General features: G+C 44.7%; 2 protein-coding genes across 2 annotated transcripts in view; both read right to left on the reverse strand.

Moving 5' to 3' along the window:
• Nucleotides 1-3,665: 3,665 nt before the first annotated feature.
• On the reverse strand, nt 3,666-10,827 carry pgd (phosphogluconate dehydrogenase). Its single transcript, XM_067239648.1, has 12 exons — nt 10,693-10,827; nt 10,158-10,233; nt 9,840-10,019; nt 9,507-9,572; nt 9,292-9,410; nt 8,880-9,084; nt 8,221-8,410; nt 6,645-6,775; nt 6,276-6,409; nt 5,453-5,552; nt 4,753-4,875; nt 3,666-4,261 (listed from the first exon to the last, which is right to left on the reverse strand). Exons 1-12 carry the CDS (start codon nt 10,698-10,700, stop codon nt 4,142-4,144), a joined length of 1,452 nt encoding a protein of 483 aa, XP_067095749.1. The 5' UTR covers nt 10,701-10,827; the 3' UTR covers nt 3,666-4,141.
• Nucleotides 10,828-11,649: 822 nt separating this feature from the next.
• The window catches only part of kif1b (kinesin family member 1B), a 70,696-nt gene continuing 60,544 nt past the window's right edge, over nt 11,650-21,801 (reverse strand). Inside the window, 12 exon segments of the mRNA XM_067240597.1 lie at nt 11,650-15,289; nt 15,642-15,760; nt 15,890-16,082; nt 16,694-16,846; nt 16,977-17,098; nt 17,421-17,492; nt 17,645-17,929; nt 18,278-18,423; nt 18,653-18,714; nt 18,863-18,996; nt 19,180-19,294; nt 21,692-21,797. Coding sequence (XP_067096698.1) covers nt 15,247-15,289; nt 15,642-15,760; nt 15,890-16,082; nt 16,694-16,846; nt 16,977-17,098; nt 17,421-17,492; nt 17,645-17,929; nt 18,278-18,423; nt 18,653-18,714; nt 18,863-18,996; nt 19,180-19,294; nt 21,692-21,797 — 1,550 coding nt within the window. The 3' untranslated portion in view covers nt 11,650-15,246.

The following is a 21,801-nucleotide window of genomic DNA, read 5'->3' on the forward strand; positions in this document are numbered from 1 at the left end:
GCATTTTTCGTTGTTACTGACCATGATCGCTACCAGTGAGCTTTTTATGAATGAGCAATTTTCCACTAAATAAATGTCAAGCTTATTTACGTTTTGGGGGGCATATTTTCAGTTAGCAGATGGTACCGTTTGAATCGCGATTCCATCTTCTACTGCCGGGTAACGTCGTAGAATAATCTTCAAAGGGGTTGTTTATTCATGAATGAATGCAATATGAGTAGGCTAAATGCCTGAAAATATCATGAAAAGAGAAAAACTTAAAATGACGTTTAAATCATAGAGATTAGGTCCATTTTTACACCGGTCTGCAATAATGTCACGAAAACACGCGTGACTACCTTTGGCAGGACATTCGTTTCGCATCTGTTAACTTGGGGGATAGCTAGGCTAACTATAGCTTTACTGCAAGGCAGCTGCAGAAACGCCACAAGAAAAGAGGCCAGGGTGATAACTATTTACTCATTTTACTTTGTGATATGACACACAATTGTGATGTGTAATGTACAATATAAGATGATATTATTAAGGAAGTACATCTACTTTCGGAAACGGTAGTCTACTATTTCACTGAAGTATTAGCATCATGACATTAGCCTGTGTTGCCCGGGCAACACATACTACAGTGGTCTATGATGTATCTGTTTTCAATCGTTAAAATAAACATTCCTCACATATACATTTTCGTTATATGATTTATTCTGACATTAGTAAACGATTTGTTGGTGAAATTACCATTACCTGTGGTTTCAAACCAGTGTAGCTCACTGCAACGCTGTAGCCTACCCGAGACACTAGTGTGAGTAGCTAACAAAAACTCCTCAGCTGTTCAAGTCAAACGGTGACAGAACATGTTCGGCACTCCCCTTACTCAAAAGTCTTTCAATAGTTGAAACAATCTGACTACTAACCTGAACTTCATTGCCACAGCCTAAACTTTGTCAATCTGTTCATGAAAATAATTAATTTCAGCCTAAACCGTACAACGGAACGTTAAATCGAATTCAACCAACGCAATCGCTACCAAGACGAACACAGCAGTAGTCTAGTACTGTACTGTAGTAGTACAATTTACCGGGGCAGCTTCTCCACACAGGGCTATATCGCATTTTGCGTTGTTACTGACAATGATCGCTACCAGTGAGCTTTTTATGAATGAGCGATTTTCCACTAAATAAATGTCAAGCTTATTTACGTTTTTGGGGGCATATTTTCAGTTAGCAGATGGTACTGTTTGAATCGCGATTCTATCTTCTGCCGGTAAAGTCGTAGAATAATCTTCAAAGGGGGTTCTTTATTAATGAATGAATGCAATATGAGTAGGCTAAATGCCTGAAAATATCACGAGAAGGGACAACTTAAAAGGACGTTTAAGTCATAGAGATTAGGTCAATTTTTACACCGGTCTGCCAAATGTATTCGTTTTGATTCAGCCTGTCAGCTGCCTCTTGCAGGGGAAATGAGAAGACATCATATTTCATTCTACACTTCACTCATATTTTGAGTTGTAAATGAGCAGCAAAAAAAAGATGCTTTTAAATCTATGTAATCTTTATAAATAATAAGTAGGCCCGATGCATTTTTATATAAAATATACAGACCCCTGTGCAACCGACGCAAGCAAGCACACCCTACAATTTCCCCAGAAATTGTATCCTCTCTAGTTGCATTCCTCTTCTCACGAAAGGATACATTCTCTTGAGAATGACCCTCTTCTCACTCTCTCAGACACTGTCACGTCCTGGTGCATAATCATATGTTTGGAATATATGTTCATCATTATCATTACTTATTTTATCTGAAGCATTGATTGTATTTTTATTAAACAGAAGCATTGATTATATTCATCATTCAACAGAAGCATAGATTATATTCATCATTCAACAGAAACATAGAACATTATGAAATAGCAGCATAGATTGTATTCATCCACACTGCTCAACAATGAAAATGAGATTGCCAAGCAGCAGTAGCAGAAAGTCAAAGAATTTTTAGACGAGATAGATTAGATTTTTTTGCTGCTAGGGAAGGTTACTGTAAATGTCTAAATCGATTGATTGATTGATTGCATTTAGTCATTTAGCAGACGCTCTTATCCAGAGCGTCCAGATTGCATCACTGATAGACTAGCGATGACTAGCGATGTAGTGCATCTGCGATTCAATCCATACTGTAGTATGAAGGACTGAAATTCTTTGTGTCTATTCCAATATGTAATGATGGTATTCAATGACACAAGTCTGTGTTCTAGAAAGAGTGGTCTGGAGTCGCAGAGGTCCGATAATATCAGCTTTAATGCAGCAGTTGGAAATCAACAAGTACAGAGCTCTGGGGTTGTCTACGTTTCCCTACCCGCAACAGAGTTTGGGTTGGTTCACGAAGTCCAACTGGCTATCTGTCCCTGCCCAGCATATGTTATACAGTGCAATTAAAACAGAAAGATGAAAAGAGGGTTGAGCTTGTTCTCTCGTGCATCAGGGAGTTGTTCTTGCCGACGCATCCCACCTGCTCGGGTGCCGTCTCAGCCCGCTTTCAAGGTTGCTTCTGAAATGGAGAGATTAAGACACAAAGTACAGCCTGCTTCCCACACCGTGTGAGACACAATGTTTAAGCCTGAGCACACTTCTAAGTTCATAAGACAACTTTAATAATCACAAAAACAACTTTAAGACATGCATCCTTTATAAAGTCATACGAACATTGTTCCAGTTGCTATATTCACTAGCGCTCTGGATAAGAGCGTCTGCTAAATGACTAAATGCTAGTGCACAGTTCCCGTGATGCATTCGGTGCCACAAATATTAATAACTGGAATTATAGAGAGTGCCGTGCCCATGACAGTTCAAGAATTGTATTGTAATGTATTATCCATTCTTTAAGTTGAAGGCCATCTAGTGGACATGGGCAGTAATTAATGCCCCCAACTGATAATGACATCAATGATTGAGCTAAAATCGTTTTCAGGTCCAGTTACCAGCGTAACACTAAAACCGGTAGTAGTAATGGCTACTTTTTAGTGTATGTCAGAGCCCATACTTCTTTAACGCCGGTGAAAAAGTCTAGTCAGCACTTCAACTGTTACTACACTGTTTGTCGCTATTACACTATTACACTGTTGTTACACTGTTGCAGAGATGGGAAGTAACAAAGTACAAATACTTTGTGAACATTATGAAATAGAAGCATAGATTGTATTCATCCACACTGCTCAACAATGAAAATGAGATTGCCAAGCAGCAGTAGCAGAAAGTCAAAGAATTTTTAGATGGGGGCATACAGTAACAAAGTACAAATACTTTGTTACTGTACTTAAGTAGAATTTTCTGGTATCAGTATTTTACTTCACTATTAATTTTTCTGACAACGTTTTACCAGTCAGTACTTCAACCATTACCAGAATCTTATTAAACATGAGTGAAGGATGTGTGTACTTTTGCCATCTCTGGCTATTTATAAAAGTGTAAAAAATTGATATGACATTTGATCAAAAGCAATTTCCGACCCTGTAGAGGCTCAGCAACAAATACAGACATTAGCTCATGCCCCATTTCAGACCAGGTTTGTGACCGGCAACTTTATACAATCCATGGGTTAAATTAAGACCAAAACACACACAGAGCTGAATGCTGTTTACAGAGACGCTGGAGAGTAAGAACCACAAAAGCTCATTAAAAAGGGATTGAAGTCTTTATTTAGCCTAATACAGTACAGTGCAATAGTTAACCCTAATCCATGGTTAACTCTGAACTCTGGAGCAAACATGATTGGAGGAACTGGCGGTTGTCTGGCGGGCCCTGCTGTGAGGGCGGGGCCTCTGCTGTGAGGGCGGGGCTTCTGCTGTGAGGGCGGGGCTTCTCACAGCTTCCCTGTTTGTTGTGATGGGTGATGAAGGCCCAACAACCATATATTCACTACCTCATAAAAGTGGGGGGGGTTACAACACTAAAACGATCACCATTTCACTTCACCATAAATACAAATTAAAATAACACTTCAGAAAAGTTTTTTTTTTTCTTTTTTTTTCAATGTTTAAGATACATTATTGTTGTAGTTTTTTTGTGGGCTGGGTACAGTAGTCTTCAGTATTTAGGCTTGTATGTGTAGAAGGAATGTGTAACAGACATTCCCTGGCCGTGTGTCCTCCTTAAGCGTTGTAGGATGAGGAAGACACGTTTCCCCCGTGGCCTGTCCAGTTGGTGTGGATGTGCGTCCCAGGGTTAGACAGCAGCTCGTACGTGTGGGCTCCAAAGTAGTCTCTTTGGGCCTGGGGGGGGAGAGAGAGACAGAGAGGAGAGAGACATCAGTGTTAGCATAGTATTATTAATACCTCAGTGTTAGTTTTTAGTTGAAGGTATTAGTACCACTCAGCTCTCAGAGTCTTATGGACTCCTAGCCCCTCACCACACACACCCACATTTACCTTAACTAACCTTGAACACGTGCAGTTTGCTTTAATCTCATGCACTTTGACATATATTCACAGGAGTCAGCCTTAAACCCTTTACAGCGGGTGTGAGAGCGTGTGTGTTTACCTGTATGAGAGTGAGTTTATGCATGTGTGTGTGTATGAGAGTGTGTGTGTGCGAGTGAGAGTGTGTGTGTGTGTATGAATGAGTGTGTGTGAGAGAGAGTGCGTGCGTGCGTGTGTGAGAGTGTGTGTGTGTGTGAGAGCGTGTGTGTGTGCGTGTGAGTGCGTTTGTGTGAGAGAGCGTGTGTGAGTGTGTGTGTGAGAGAGAGAGTGTGAGTGTGCTGTACCTGCAGGAGGTTGGCAGGGAGCATCCCATGTCTGTATCCATCGTAGAAGGAGAGGGCAGTGGTGAAGCAAGGCATGGGGATGCCCTGCTGGACCCCGGTACTGATCGTCCTACGCCAGGAGTCCTGGAGCAGGAACACACACACACACGGGTGAATAATAATACTACACTGGACAACAGTCACAAAGCATACAGTCCTGTGCCTACTGCTTTTGATGTTTTATATCAGACTGTGGCATAGGCAAAAGTAACAAAACAATATGAGCCTTGCTGGTGTCTCGGCAGCCTGGCTGGGAGGGTTGGGCCCATAGATATATATATAGACTAGATGTTTTACGGCGGAGTCTAGAACATCCGCAAATGGCGGCCATCTTGCTTCTATTCTATTTGTGAAAAAAATAACATAATTATTCATAAGTATGCAGTGGCATAACGACATCTCTGACGTTGATAACAAACCAAACCGTAAAAAAATCGGTTGAAAATTGAGCAAGTTATGGTCATTTAAAAAGTACATGTAGCACCAACACAATGTTATGGGTGAGCGAGTTGACTGTAGCAAGATGGCCGCCATGTGCGGACGTTCTAGACTCCCTTGTCCGGCAACGCGGACGAGACATCTACCCTTTATATATATCTATGGTTGGGCCTGCATCACTTCCTACTTCCTGCATCATGACATCACTTCCTACTTCCTGTACCTGGCAGTCCTGTACGGCATTGCTGAAGAAGTTGTCCAGAAGCAAGCTCTGCAGCTCAGAGTCTCTGTCGAAGGCCTCCTTGATCTTCCCCAAAAACACACTGCAAAGGAACACAGCCTGTTAGTGAGTGTCCATGCCTGTTACACCAGTCATGCATGTAGACATATCTATAGGATGAAGGAAAATATTGTGGGGAAAAAAAAAAAAAATCTTCCCCATACATATCAAACAGTGTACTATAATAAAACATCTACTAGTCTAGACAGCATTTGTGTTGAACTACATATTCAGAGCCCATGTAGGAGATGTTTAAGAAGCCAAGCCATGTTTAAGAACCTGTGTGTCATCTGACACAGGGGGACTCAGGTGCTGAATCAGAGCATTGAGGTATAACAGGTCGCAACTTGCTCAACGTTCGTCTGAGAAAAGTCACGATGAAGTGACAATGTTTGCTTAAGGTTTATGCAACATTTCTCTCAAGGTTGCAACTGAGAGAAAACATTTCCTCATTCACTTCTCAGCCTGATTACACAGTAAACCTTATCTTCTCTTCCCTGTGGGTTTGTGTTCCCCTGTGTCACAACGTCAGGTGGCACAACAGGCAAGGTCTGATTACAGATCAAATGACACCATCATCCATTGCTTATGATATCAAAAGATGAAAAAGCTCAAAACAAAACGAAATATTTGTCGTAACAAGACTTGTAGAAGAATTTAGACATGTAAAGGTATTGAGGATTGAGTCGCCCAGTTTCATCATCACAGAGATACATGACAAACACACACGTCAGACAAGGTCACAGAGTATGTCAGTTGTACATACCTGCGGATGATGCAGCCCCCTCTCCACATCAGAGCGATGGCTCCATAGTTCAGGGACCAGCCGAACTCCTTGGCAGCCTGCCTGAGGAGCATGAAGCCCTGGGCGTAGGAGATGATCTTGGAGGCGTACAGCGCCTGGACAGGACCAGAGAGAGAGCATGTTCACTACTAACATTTCATCAGGACACTTACAGGACATTCTGATAAACACGTCATCTCGCCAACTGTAGATTTAGCTCGTAATATTTTTCAAATGGAAAATGAAAGCACAAAACACAATGTTTTGATATATTTCCTCCTATAATTTGACTAGTGACAGTGGCTTGTCCCCCACATATTCTCCATGGCCAGTCAGAATGAGCAGGCCTACCTTTCTGATGTCTTCCAGGAAGCTGGTTTTGTTCCCGCTGAACTTGGTCCCCTCGGGCCCTGAGAGGCTCTTGCTGGCCTCCACCCTCTCCTCCTTCAGAGAGGACAGACACCTGGCAAAGACAGCCTCTCCTGGGAGGAGGGACGGGAGAAGAGGTGGAAGGAGAATCAAAAAGAGAGAAGGAGAGTCAGAGGAAAGAGTTAGAGAGAGTCAGAGGAAGATGAGAGGGAGAGTTAGCTTGTCATTAGCATGTCTATAAAATACACTAACAGCTGTTATCCCACAATTATATACAGTAAGCAGAGGAGATGAGAGTGAATTGGAGTAGACATTAGCAGTGGACTGAAAGTCTACATCTGCAGAAGTCAGAGCAAGGCTGTATCAGTTTCCGGAAACACAAGGAACTCACAATCAGTATATCATCACTGTTCTAATGAACGTGTGCTTATGACTGTGAAACACCACAGCCACCACAAGACAAAGGCCAGGGTTCTGATGACTCAGCTGGGTTCACCTCTGTTGTAAAAGCAGGGCTTGCCAAGAGAAACTGTGCTCACATCCTGATGTGACAAGAGGTTGGGTAAGCATGACTTGCTAAATATCACCACAGTAGCCAAGTGATGCAAGGTTGAGAAAGAGAGACAGAGATATACAGAAAGAGAGACATACAGAGAGATAGAGAAAGAGAGACAGAACGAGAGAAAGAGACACAGAGAGAGAGAGAGTTCACTGAACCAAGCGACAATAGGGATGTGGAATGTTGTTCTATTCAGGGTTGAAATCCAACCTCACTGTACAGGCCTGCTGCTCCACTATTACAAGGCCCTTTCACAATGAGGCCCATTGTACCGATGCCCTCTCCTATACACACACACACACACACACACACACACACACACAACAGGAATAACTGCTCAACTTCCTCATTGGTCTGGCACTACTAGATTTCAATATCTTCAGACGTGTTGCCGTAGTGACAGGGAATAAAACCTAGGACTTCACTCTCAGTCAAAGTGACTGTAATACTTCTGTGTGTGTGTGTGTGTGTGTGAAGGGGTGTTTTTAGGTGGGTGAAGGTGTGTGTGTGTGTGCTTAGGTGGGTGAAGGTGTGTGTGTGGGTTTAGGTGTTTCCACTCGAGTCTTAAACTGCAGACAGCTTTGTCCTGGAATAACTCCACACCACCTGACTCTGGAGACAGCTACAGCAGGGTCACCCACAGGCAAGTGCCAGAGCAGGAGAGAGCAGCCCTGAAAATCCCCCTTATGTCACTGAAGATGAGGGGGAGGTGAAAAGCTCCTTATAGCGCACATCATCCACCACGATCACCTGAAGGGAGATCACCCTAGTGATGCTTGCGGCGATGCTGATCCGTTTGTAGCTAACCCATGACTAATTTATTGATGAAATTAACAAACACATTTATCCAAAGCAAGGTACGGAGTTACCCTCTTGTAGGGTTACACTCCAACCCTGCTAGAAGTATCTCTCCAGGAGCAGGGTTGGAGTGTAACCCTACAGGAGGGCATCTCTCCAGGGTTGCGTGTACAGCCCTGCTGTGGCTGCCCTCCATCTCACCGATCAGGGTGACGGGCGTGCCGTACTCCAGGGCTGAGATGGCCGTCCACTTCCCCGTCCCCTTCTGCCCCGCGCTGTCCCGGATCTTGGGCAGCAGGTGCGTTCCGTCCGCGTCTCTGAACTTGAGAATGTTGGCTGTGATCTCGATCAGGAAGGAGTCCAACTCGGTCTTGTTCCACTCGTTGAAGGCCTGTGGGGGAAATGCTAGATTGCTGAAAATCCCAGCGATTCTGGTAATGCTGAGCACGGTGATTAATCTAGGAATAATTTTAGCATATTACGAGCATGGGTTATGATGTCACAAAAATAACATAGGTGTGTTCACGATTCACCCTGTCTCAGTTATAGTCTGAATGAATGGAAATCCAGCTTGTTTTGAACTGCCAGACTGAGTTCACAGCCTCATGGACAGGGAGTCAGGTGGCTGAGCGGTTAGAGAATAAGGCTAGTAATCAAAAGGTCGCTGGTTCGATTCCCGGCCGTGCAAAATGACGTTGTGTCCCTGGGCAAGGCACTTCACCCTACTTGCCTCGGGGGGGGATGTCCCTGTACTTACTGTAAGTTGCTCTGGATAAGCCTAAATGACTAAATGTAATGTAAATGACTAAATGTAAATGTAGACAGAGCTAATCCACCGGGCTGTTGTTGAGGAAACTGACCTTAGCCATCTCATCGTGGTCCATTCCCAGGACATCCTTCATCAGGTGGTAGGCCTCGCAGATCAGCTGCATGTCTCCGTACTCGATGCCGTTGTGGACCATCTTCACAAAGTGGCCGGCCCCCTCGTCTCCCACCCAGTCACAGCACGCTTCTCCGGTTCCGACCTTGGCCGCGATGCTCTGGAAGATGTCCTTGATGTGTGGCCTGCATGAGTATATGTAACAAGACAGTGGTAAGACCTAACAGCAGTTATAAACAATCTTAGTAAGGACTATTGGAGCTCTGTCTTGATAGAGTTTCAGTGTAGCTATTCTCTAGGCCTCAGGACTTCTCCACATCATACAAGACCCTAAGAGTTTAAGAACTCGTCCCCAGGGTTCCGGAACTCGTCCCCAGGGTTCCGGAACTCACCAGGCCTCTTTGTGTCCTCCGGGCATCAGGGAGGGTCCGTAGCGAGCCCCTTCTTCCCCTCCACTGACCCCACTGCCCACAAACAGGAGTTTCTTGTCCTTCATGCTCTGGCATCTCCGCTACACACACACACACGCACACACGTGTAAGAGGACACTCTCCTGAAACTGAAGTTAACCATGTCCTCACAAACATCCAATCTTTCATGAACTCACTGTTGTGTCTCTGTATTCAGAGTTACCACCATCAATGATGATGTCGCCAGCTTCAAGAAGAGGCACCTGTGAAATAACACAGAAGAAAAAAAAGTTTAATTGAACCTCAATCACATCCAATTCAGTAACACTATAGATTTTATGGGTACATTCACCAAACTCATCATGACTCTGCAGTTTTTCTATTGCTGCTTATGCGACGTCTACAACTTCTAAAAAATAATACAACAACTACCACTAATAATGATAATACTACCACTACCACTACTTCTACTACAAAAAGTACTACTACCATAACAAATGCTACTATTACATACTACAACTGCTACTCACCAACTTGTCAATGAAGTCATCCACAGCCTGGCCAGCCTTGACCAGCAGAATAATCCTTCTGGGCTTCTTCAGTTTGGACACCATGTCCTCGAGGGACTCCGCTCCGATCACCTTGGTCCCCTTCGCCTCATTCTTCAGGAAGTCGTGCACCTTGGACACGGTCCGGTTGTACGCGCAGACCTGAAGGCGTAAAAAATACCAGACATAAACAATTGTAGGCTACCGGCAGAAAGTGGTGAGGAAGATCAAAATGTCAATAATGAGTAAAGCTACTAACTAGAACTTTTAAGGTCTACTTGTGCGCACTGCCAGACTCACCACAAAGCCATTGTCGTTCATGTTCAGAATGATGTTCTGGCCCATTACGGCCAAGCCAATCAACGCAATGTCTGCTCTGAAAAAGGACATTTAATCATATTTGAGACTAATCACGTAGGGACATCTGGTTTTAGACTGAGGAGGAAGTAACTACGTCCAGTAAGTACGGGGGGATATGCTATATCGTTGAATATCCCAGCGATCCCACTGCCTTGCAACAATGTGCTTTCAACTGTACCAGCCAAGGCCATTTGATTTCACGAGACACCCATTCAATGTCAGATAGCTAGTAGTGTGGCTGACAACTCGAGGCCAACATTGGTCCATATATATATTGTGTTCACTAAATATCAACTACGTTAGCTAATAATCCGGCTAGCTACACCACAATCGAGTTTGACCAATTGGACAGTGTGACAGATATAGCTAAGGATGAAGCTAGCTAAAACTCTGAGATTATCATCCAATTGGCAATGCATGGGTGGATTTCGATCAGCCTGTTTCGCAGAGAATATAAGCAAATTGCAATACTTACTGAGCCATGGTTTTGGTTAGGTTAGGTGTAGATCTTTCAACAGACAGAAACAGCTGCACACCAATGCACTTTCCTTCTAATTTCCTCGATACTTCCTCGTTCCCTATTTAAAGAGGAGGAGACCTCCCGTTCACGAGTACAAGCGCTTTCTATCAGGTGACGTCAAATGAGCTCAAGCCCATGCGCTTCTCGGGATTTCATTGGTCCAAAAAAACTGAGCAGAGATATCGAACATGTGATTGGTACAAGGCCCCCGTCAATCTTATTGCGTCATTACACACCCATAAAGGCTGTATAGAACAGGGGTTTCCAAACATCCTGATGGATATCGATTGCTGTGAACTGTTGCTACATTTAGACTCAAAACCGGAGTTACATAGGAAACTGCTGATTGGTTCAGTTATTGTCATAATGACGGTCTGATATTCTTAAAATAACAAATGCAATTCTTGTATAATATTGGTTCATACTTGCATGGCCCTTAATTTAAACAAAGGGGAATACAATATAATGATGTTTATCAACTTAAAAGTGATATTTAAAAAAAATTCTACAACTCATTATGTGGTAACAGTCGTGATTGATCATGTGATTTGGGTATAAGAAGTAATTGTTCAGACATTAGTGCTGAAGGACCTGCACCTATATATTAATTGTATGAGACAGTAGTGTAGGATTATGAGAAATTGAAAATAGTTTTTCATATAAACCCCTAAAAGGTCGTTGATCTCAAACTGTTCAACTCCAACGGTATTAATATTGTAAAAAAGTAGCCAACAATTCTCTTTGAATCTGACTTCAAGGACCACCATGAAAGTCCTAAAACTATAGTATAACTTGTTCAAATGATTGTAAATTACATTTCCCATCACAAAGCTACCTTTAACTGATTGAAAATTAATGTGTGTGTGTCTGTGTGTGGTAAAGGACGAGCCAAGCCGACTGTTTATTCTGCTAATGCACGGGTCATACTTTATTGTTACCTCATTCACTAAACAGTTCAATGGTGCAAGATTACCATACACAGAATTAGGATATCTGCAGGACACATCTAAGCTATACAGCGAATGGATTATAATTATTACAAATACAGGAAACATATTTACATTTTAATTCAAGCCCCATTCAACACAGATATTTACAAAATAAGTATGAAAATGAAGCCAATCTGACAAATAATGTACAGTGTTAATGTCTTGGTTTGACTTTTTTTAGTTTGAGCGAACAAAACCAGAGAGAACGTCAGTAAAGCGAATGTAGTCTTCTGAGAAGGGAAGATGTAACATGTCACGGCGAGTTCTGTTGAGAAGGCAGCGTGGGAAAGCATTGAGGTGAAGACATCCGCAGAAACAATGATATAACTAATTTGTGATGTCTTAGCGTATATAACTACTTTTTAAATATACTCCCTGATATTAGAAATTAAACAAAAGTAACTCAGAAAGTTCAACCGTAACAATCGTTAATGATAATGTAGGTCTGAAGGATAGCTATTATTGGTACGGTAGCCTACGTTTTGAGATTAAAAGCTAACCAAATTCAAACCACTCTCTATTAGAAGGAAGCTCTAAAGTAGTCCATTTACCGAGCAGCAGTGTCACAGACTCGATTTTAGTTTTGTTTTTTTCTCCTTTAAAATTATGTAAAAATTAAAACACAGCAAAATCCTGATACTACATTCAACATTCTATTCAAACTATTCTCAGCTCACAAATGCTGCACGCCTTCATTTGGTTTCATTTTACTTTTTGTGAGAATATTGAGCAGACTTTATTTGATCAGTTAGTTATACCATTTTTTATTATGTGCAAAGAGCTGCAAACTACTATATACATTGCAAAGAATAAATACAACGATCCAAAATAACAGATTAGTGGTCAAGGGGAAAATATCTGCTCTGACAGATAATCATACCAATACGTAAATACCAGTTAATACATGTCATTGTTCAATGCTGTGAATTTAAAGCGAGGTTAACTTCGAACTTTGATCGCTGCATAGAAGCGGCTCTGTAATCTTGCAGATGACTGGTTATCTGTTTACAGGGAATTCTGATTAGACATCTTAAACTGCAACTTCTCTGGAAGGTAACAATCCAACTGCAAACGTTTAGTTAGTCAACGGCCCTACAGGCTGATTGACCTGAGGACAGGGCATATCTAAGCTGCTCACGTTTGCTCAGAGAGAATGTTGCAAATCCAGATATCTCCAAGCAGATCTCACCATGTCTACGTAAACAGCATCTTTTGACAAACCTCTTTAAAGAGATTTCCCTTTTCTTTGTATTTAAGAGGCAGTGAACAATTAGCCTCTAAACTCCCAAAGGGTTTAACCACCATGTAGCGTGTCTCCACACACTAAAGACTTGTCCTTCTAATGCATTGTGGGCATTCTGCTGGTTGGTTGGCCAGAGTTTCCTAATGCCCAATTACATTTCATTCTTCACTACCAAAACAACCAATCGTAGAGACAGAGCTACCTTTTGCCAGGTATTTACTTTTTGGCTCTGGCTATATGACCACAGTTGACCCAATGATGTACAGAGCAAATATTTTCCACAAATAATATTAAAAAAACCTCAGAGCATATTTAATCCCTTTCATTCTAGTCAAATCAAGATAACCTTAGAAGATACTCTCAAAACGCCACACATATTGAGAACCAGTGTCTACGCTTTGAAAACACGTGCTTTCATATCAATTCTATATTCTCATATTTCTAACCGAAGATGCTAACATCCAATCAATCATGAAGTCAGATGCCTGGTCTGCTCTAGCCTTGCTATAGTTATGTCTGTACCTGTGCAAATCAATGTTCAACTTAAACATCGCTGGATAAAACCGCAAAATAAATGCCCTCGTTCCATTTAACATCAAGCTCCGCTGTACGCTGACCGCATAGTATAAAATAATCAACAGTTATGAAAAAAAGGAATAACTTATGTGAACAGTTAAGAGTTTAGAGGTTTAAATTCAAGAATGCAAAAAAAAAAACAACAAGGGTAATTCTGCCGTGCACAAGTCCACTCTTGACTACAGTATTGAACTTGTAGATAGATAGTACCTGATGTTTTTTCATGAAAAGAGGGAATAGACCAGAAATAAGAGGCCAACAGCTAACACGCTGTAGCCTTCACCAAGCATCTGTACCAAGGTTGACTACTACCCTACTTCATTCCCTTGCTTCCTTCTGTGTACAGTATGTTATGTCTTCAGTTCATTTACTCGTGGAAGGTGATGGCCGACATGAGGCTCGGACAGGCCGAGGTCCTCTGCAGGTAGCTGAGACTACAGCTACGACCCCTAACGGGCCGCGTGAGAAAAGCACGAAGAGCTGACAGGAATGTCTTAAATCCTTAATGAGAGAAGCGCCTGACACACTTATCTTGGAACATTATGTACAAACGACATACTCCTCACAGTATTACCGTCTGTCATACTCCTCCCTCTCTTCTGGTGGTCTTTTCTGCTCAGAAAGAGCAGCTAAACTGGCAGAGGGATTCTTTTAAAATAATTTTTTTGTGAGAACCGCTCTGCTTTTCAGTACTGTATTGTGAAAGCGCATCTCCTGAACTGGAGAGCGTTTTGCCCATTGTTCCGCCAAAACAGATTTCTGATATCAGACCGACCGATGGGGATGTTAAAATTTGGATTGGTGTATATACAGAGGTCATATACAGGGAAGTAAACACTGTAATAATTGTGTTTCTCAAATGTCGCAACCAAGTGTTTTTTGAAAGGCAGTCTGTTCTTGTTTTTGCGGTTTAGTATTTTACACTAGGATGGAGAGGGCTGAGAAGGCTGGACTGTTTCAGGGAAGGATAAGTCGGCCCACTGGAAAGTCTCGTAAGACGTAAAAACCTGTAATATTGCTAGCAGCAATAGTTTTTAAACCAGCCTAGCTTTCTGTAGGAGAAGGTTAATTGATATTTCTCATGAGGTTTGGTGGCTTTTCCTTTCCTTGTGTACTTGTTGCGGTTTTTATTTTAATTTTCGTAAGTTAGCAAAAACTTGGTCGTCTCCCGAGTCTGCTGCAGTTTTCATGCGGGCAAGTAAAAATCGAACTCCTCCCGTCAGACCGATAACACTGATATATAAGAGACAATCATCACAGACGATAAGTGGGGGAAAATATAAAGACGAGTGGGTCAGAATGTGTTTCAGAAGAATCGTGCACACACAAGTAGACTATTACGACATGCTACTAGTTCAGGGAGGGTCTGGGAATGACAACGAAGCAATAACAGAGGACCAAACAGAAGTCTGAACGAAAACACGGAAGGCCAGGGGGTAGAGATGTGGGGAGAGAGAGAGAGGGAGAGAGAGAGAGGGGGGGACATCTGGGGTGTAGCAGAGGGCCTACAGTGGGGGGGGGAAAGCAGGATTTCAGGGACTGAAACTTTTAGTTGCTGGAGCAGGAGACTTAAGCCACAGATCTACGTACAAGAGAAAACCATCAAGAATCACAATGGTTAATAAGTATTAACACTTGGTATGTTCGAAGGCTAGTCAGAAGAACAGGACAGAGGTTTCCCTGGTGATGCAGGTGAAGTCATCAGTTCTTCATCAGGCCCGAACGCCTCCTCGCCAACTTTGACCTGAGGGTAAACACAAACAATCAACAAATAAACAAAAGTGAGCGATGCGTATTTAAAAACCTCTATAATATCTGGGTACTATCTTAGCTAAAACTGTAATTTTGTTTTTGTTGCAAGAGCTTCATAAAAGGCTAAGTGACCCTACAGACATCAGACAACAAATCTCAAATCACGAATAACTACAAATCCACACACTTTCCTACTAAGCGAACGGTTTCCTAACGGTGAATGAGGAGTCCTAACACTGATGTTGCCTGAGGAGTCCTAACACTGATGTTGCCTGAGGAGTCCTAACACTGATGTTGCCTGAGGAGTCCTAACACTGATGTTGACACCGTGTCCTCGTCAGTACCGTATAGTGCCGGCCAGCAGGGGGTTGAAGGCGTAGAGCCAGTCGTTCATGTCCTTGTCGTTGTTGGCCTGCAGCAGGATTCCTCTGTGCTTCGTACACACAGCAAACGTGTTCGGGGTCTGGAGACACAACAGCAGCTCAACCCTCACATCGGATCAACCCGACTCCTTATCGTTCGTGTGTGTGTACGTGTGTGTATATATATATTGTGTACACACACACACACACACACGTGTGTGAGCACCCACCTTGAGCATGGCCTGCTGGTCCTCGCTGTACTCCACCTGGGCGGTGGACAGGTTCAGCACGCCCCTCTCCACAGGGTCACGGTCGCTATTGTAGATGAACACGTACGGGCGACGCACCACCACAAAGTGCTTCACCCACGAGTTGGAGCGGGGCTCCATGAAGCTGAGGAAGCCCTTCTTAGACACCACCGACCTGGGGGCAGGTCACCAGGAGCAGGTCACCAAGGGCAGGTCACCAGGGGCAGGTCACCAGGAGCAGGACACCAGGGGCAGGTCACCAGGGACAGGTCACCAGGAGCAGGTCACCAGGGGCAGGTCACCAGGGACAGGTCACCAGGAGCAGGTCACCAGGAGCAGGTCACCAGGGACAGGTCACCAGGAGCAGGTCACCAGGGGCAGGTCACCGGGAGCAGGTCACCAGGGGCAGATCACCAGGGGAAGGTCACCAGGAGCAGGTCACCAGGAGCAGGTCACCAGGAGCAGGTCACCAGGAGCAGGTCACCAGGGGCAGGTCACCAGGAGCAGGTCACCAGGAGCAGGTCACCAGGGGCAGGTCACCAGGAGCAGGTCACCAGGAGCAGGTCACCAGGGGCAGGTCACCAGGGGCAGGTCACCAGGAGCAGATCAGATGAATTCAGTTTAACATCAATGAAATGAGTGAGAGCACAAGCTTAGCTGAATGATCTCATCTGCTCACAACATGAGCAGTGGGCAGATGGAGGGGGGTCTGTCAGGGGGTGATGGAGAGAGAGAGAGAGGACAGAGACGAGAGAGTGAGAGACAGATAAAGGTAGATGGCCTTACCCTGTCCTCATCTCCTCGATGTCGGGCACCAGGTTGAGGAACTCGTTCTTGCCGGCACGGGCCAGGTAGGAGGTCTCCAGGGTGGGCACCATGGGGAAGTTCTCGTAGTCCGAGCAGGAGGGGCTGGAGGCGCGGGAGTTAGCATCAGGGGTCCTGGCAGACAACACACACTCTGGTCAGAACAGGACGAGACTGAGGGAGATGGTGTGTGTGTGCCTGTACGAGAGTGTGTGTGTGTGAGGGAGTGTGTGTGTATATATGAGTGTGACCACGTGAGCCTCACTTCTGGTCCATGGAGCTGCAGCGGGAGTCTGCCAGGGAGGGGCAGGTGGAGGAGGGGGTGAGGGTGGCACTGCTGAAGCTGGTCACCGAGGAGTCACGACCCAGAGGAGAGATGTCTGACAGCTGGGGGGGATGAGTGAGGGAGGTGGGGAGTGAGGAAGAGAGAGACAGACACAGGGGGATGATAGAGAGAAAGACATGGCAAGAGAGACAGACAAAGGAGGAGAAAGAGATGGAGAGAGATGAGATGAGTGGGGAAGGACAAAGAGAGAGATGTGGGTGAGAAGGAGAGACGGAGAGAGAGAGAGAGAGAGAGAGAGAGAGAGAGAGAGAGAGAGAGAGAGACGTTAACCACGTTGTGAATTCCCCAACTGAAACATCACACTGGGGTAGCCACAAAGTTTGAGAACGGTGGCGTCGTTTGTTTTCTACTCCAGGGTCTCACCTTGCAGTCGCTGATGCTGTTGCACACCTGGTTGTACTCACTGTTGAAGGTGTGAGTCAGGAGACGCAGGCACTAAGGGAGAACGACATATGTAAAAAAGCTCCTCTATTTTGACACATTACATTCTTAAAGCATTTTTACTTTAAATTAGTTATATTTATTTTTATGCCTAAGACTTTGCTCAGTCCTGTCCTGTGCTATTCCAGTGTAACGTCTGTCCTCACCTTGGTGGCCAGCTCCTTCTCCCGGTCCACCAGGCTCTCGATGTCGGCAGAGTCGTAGCCAGAGCTCTCGCTGGGGGTGATGGCGCTCTCAAAGGTGGTGCTGGAGATCTGGGAGGAGATGGAGGTGGAGGTGCTCAGGGTCCCACTGCTCATGCTCGGAGACAGAGACTCGCTCAGGGACTTGCTGCCCGGGCCACTTCCTGTCCCCGGACCACTTCCTGTTCCTGCGGGGGCGTTCTCCACCAGCTTCTCTCTCAGCAGTAGAAGGTGACGGGTCTTCTCCACCTGGGCGGGGGGGGGTCACAGAAGGAGGGAGAGGGGGGGGACAGAAGGAGGGAGAGGGGGGGAGATTGAGAGTGGAAGGGGGAGAAAGAGGAAAGTAGGGAGAGAGGAAGGGAGGGAGGGGGTGGGAGAGAGGGAGGGAGGGGGTGGGAGAGAGGGAGAAGTGGAGGAGGAGGGGGAGGAAAAGAGTAAGGATGGAGGAGAAGAGAGAGAGAGTGGAAGGAGGAGAGAGAGAGAGAGGGGGAGGGAGGGAGGAGAGAAACAATTATAGTTTTAGTCTGAGTCCCTAGATAGAAAAGATGTATTGTTCCAGACATTGGTGCAGTCAAGTCTCAGTGCTCCAGCACAGACCTCATGCATCTGCTCGATCTTCTCCAGCTCCCACTGGTGCTCCAGGATGAGGCTGTCTCCCCGGGGCCTCCAGCCCGCCAGGTTCTCCTCGCCCCTCACGTACGCCACCGACGTGTCCAGGATCTTCCTCCTCCGCCGTTGCATTCCTGCTCACGCCACGCCGGGCAGAACACGCAGAAACACACGCACACACATCCCCGGGCACAGACAAACACACACACACACAGAAAACGTCAGTACACTTTATCAGTAAATTTCCTCATTACTTTATTCATCTGCCTGCCTTAATGTTATTGATATTATGCCAGTCACTCTGGTTGCCACGGCAACCCAGTACGTCTTTAGAGAGAGCACAGAAGAGCGTGCGGTTCTGACCTGGACTTCCTGTGTCAGACATCTTACACAGGCTCAGTTCATAGATCCCCGTCACTCGGTTACTGCAACAGAAACAAGAGGAATAAGAAGCTTTATCAGAGAGGGACAAGTCAGTCAAGGTAGAATTTTAGACACAAAATGGCTGACGGCTGCATGTTTGATACAGTCCAATGAGTTCTAAAGACACAAAATGGCCACCAGCTGCCTCACCAGTCAGGGGTCTTGGAGTAGCCGCTACCAAAGAAGTTCCTTAGCGAGCGGGGAGGCGAGATCTTCGCGTCTCGAGAGTAGAAGACCATGCAGATGTCTTTGGTAATGATGGCGGGCTGGATGCAGTGGTCAAGCTTCCAAAAGAGGAAACAAAATGAGCTTGTGTAGCACTGCAGGGTCACAGGCTCAATGGAGATATGGCCACTTTGACCCAAAATGGCCACCGCCTGGTTGACCCAAAATGGCCACAGCCATGTTGATCCAAAATGGTAGCCATGAGACGTGATGAAGTTTGAACCAAAATATACGCAACTAACCTCCAGGTATGCCGAAAGGGTCATGAATATCTTCTCTCCGTAGGGAGTCACCCGGTTGAGCAGGAGAGAGTTGTGCAGGGAGCTGTCCCACACTGCCTCAAAACGGTAGAAGGTCCTAGAAGGAGAAACGACAACCTTTAGCTCTAGTCTCTGATGAAACTTCTCTATTTAGATTCAAAGGGAATTGCGCTAGTTGAGAGGCTATTTCAAGCCATTTCTAGCTACAAAGTGCTATCCTTTATGTCACAATAGACATAAAGAGCTTAGAAAACTAAGCAATCTAGCTACTACTGTTGGGTTTGAAGTATTACAGTATTAGAGAAAATACTGAAAGTGATTAGCTACAGTTTCATATGCAGTTGTGGGTAGGAGTTTTTAAAACATCTAATTTACTGCAGTCATTCCCCTTCCTTCTAAGCGGATACGTTGACAAGACAACAAGTTCGCTTCACTCATGTCGCATCCATTAGTGAGTTAACAGACTTCTGTGAAGGGGGAACGCTGGATAGCAGTGAGGAACGGGGTCGGGCGAGCACGCCGAGGAGAAATCTCGACGACAAACACGAACGACAGCAGGTGTCACAATCATCAACCGTGTGTGAGAAGCAGCAGGTGAGAGAGTGGCACGTTACGTGTTTGACAGGTTGACCTAGCAACAACCTGGCGTCCTAGAAAATCAAGACAGGACCCGTTCCTGTAATGTCAGTTACTTATTTTATTTTTTTACGTTTTGTTGTTATTGTTGCCACATTCCTGACACAGGCGAGAAACAAGGTGGCTCAACTGACACCAGTCCTCGACATTCCATAACTATCTCCCGAGTCTGTGATTATGTCCGTTTGTTTTAAAGGAAGTTGAGCAATCGATGTGATTTCTCGTCGTCACGTCCAATTAACTGATTAGTACATCGAGCTGACGTAGTGAAATAGTGGATTAGCACAGCGGCCACAACTACTACCACAACTCCTGCTTCTCTGAGCCATCTGTCAATGACGGCCCCAGCTTTTTAGATGACTCATCCTTGCAGTGCCGTTTCCAGCCAGCAGAGAGCGCTAACTGCAGGTTGCCTGGCCTGTCACTGACTCAGTGGCCGTGCATATTACCGAGGCTGTGCCATAACACAAGACTCACACCGTGTCAACGTTAACTCACACTGGTGCGTGTTAGGGAAGGAGAAAATGTGTGCCATCTAGGTGCCACAGAACATCATAACCTGTGTTTTCATACAAGGTTTGAGGAATTTCCGAGTGGGTGATATCAAAAGACAGAAGAAAACACACAAAATGGGTAATATTTCATTACGATTGCCTTCATAAGGGGTTTCTTTAAGAAGGAGGTACTTCATGAATCATAGTGGCAGTTATGACTCAAGTCATCAAGTGTGAAAAACCGCCATTGCTTAGCAGGGCTGCACCACAACCCGATGTCCTTCAAAGATCTTAACAACCCTTTTATAAAGGCAACTACAACGTAATGTATTACCCCAAAAATGAAACTAGCAGAAATGAGAAGTTAGCACTATACTACTGTATAAATATCTATGTCTATGAGGACTATAAGGAGATCCATAAAGCTCTTCCGTGTGGAAGGGTGTTTATGGTCGCTGGTACCTAGGAATATCCTTATCAAGACAAAGCCTGAGAGAACCCAACATCCAGCGCAGCAGGAAAGAAGCACAGGGAGAGGGAGAGAGAGGAATAGAGAGAGAGAGGAAGAGAGAGAGAGGAAGAGAGAGAGGAAGAGAGAGAAAGGAAGAGAGAGAGGAAGAGAGAGAGAGAGGAAGAGAGAGAGAGGAAGAGAGAGAGGAAGAGAGAGAAAGGAAGAGAGAGAGGAAGAGAGAGAGAGAGGAAGAGAGAGAGAGGAAGAGAGAGAGAGAGGAAGAGAGAGAGAGGAAGAGAGAGAGGAAGAGAGAGAAAGAGAGCGAGAGAGAGGAAGAGATAGAGAGGAAGAGATAGAGGGGAAGAGATAGAGAGAGGAAGAGATAAAGAGAGAAGCAGAGAGAGGAAGAGATAAAGAGAGAAGCAGAGAGAGTCAGGCAAAATAATGAATGGAGCAAAAAAAAGTGTACAATAAAATGAACAAAGAATAAAATGATTAGTTCTGAGTATGGATTCATACTGTTCCTACATGTACATGCAGTTTCGCTCACGCATGACAACACAAGCACACATTGTAAACAACAGTTGCTGGAAAACTACTACAGCAACACTTGGGTTCATTGAGCAATGTGTATTGCATCTTCTAGCCACAGAAATCGACAATGCAACCACGAAACAATCAATCGATTCAAGTTTTATAAAATTACTTGGACATACTTTCTTGTTATCAGTTTCAGGATCTATCTCCCCCATTTTCCAGAGTGTATATCCTGTATCTATCTGTGTGTGGATGTGTAGTGTACATCCTGTGTGGATGTGTAGTGTACATCCTGTGTGGATGTGTAGTGTATATCCTGTGTGGATGTGTAGTGTACATCCTGTGTGGATGTGTAGTGTACATCCTGTATCTGTACCTGTTGGCGTTGTGGGACGACTTGATGTTTTTAGCAGAGATGATGTTGAGAGAGAGGACAGCGTCGGCTGCAGAGTCATCTACCTCAGGCTTGTTCCTGATGCGGCCTGG

Source organism: Osmerus mordax, chromosome 7, assembly GCF_038355195.1.
Source record: "Osmerus mordax isolate fOsmMor3 chromosome 7, fOsmMor3.pri, whole genome shotgun sequence".
Lineage (NCBI taxonomy): Eukaryota > Metazoa > Chordata > Actinopteri > Osmeriformes > Osmeridae > Osmerus > Osmerus mordax.

Coding starts and splice junctions, on each gene's coding strand:
- pgd (XM_067239648.1), bottom strand. Junction 9,573..9,839: donor ATGACTTCATTGACAAGTTG/GTGAGTAGCAGT, acceptor GTTATTTCACAG/GTGCCTCTTCTTGAAGCTGG. Junction 6,410..6,644: donor TCCTGGAAGACATCAGAAAG/GTAGGCCTGCTC, acceptor GGTCCTGTCCAG/GCGCTGTACGCCTCCAAGAT.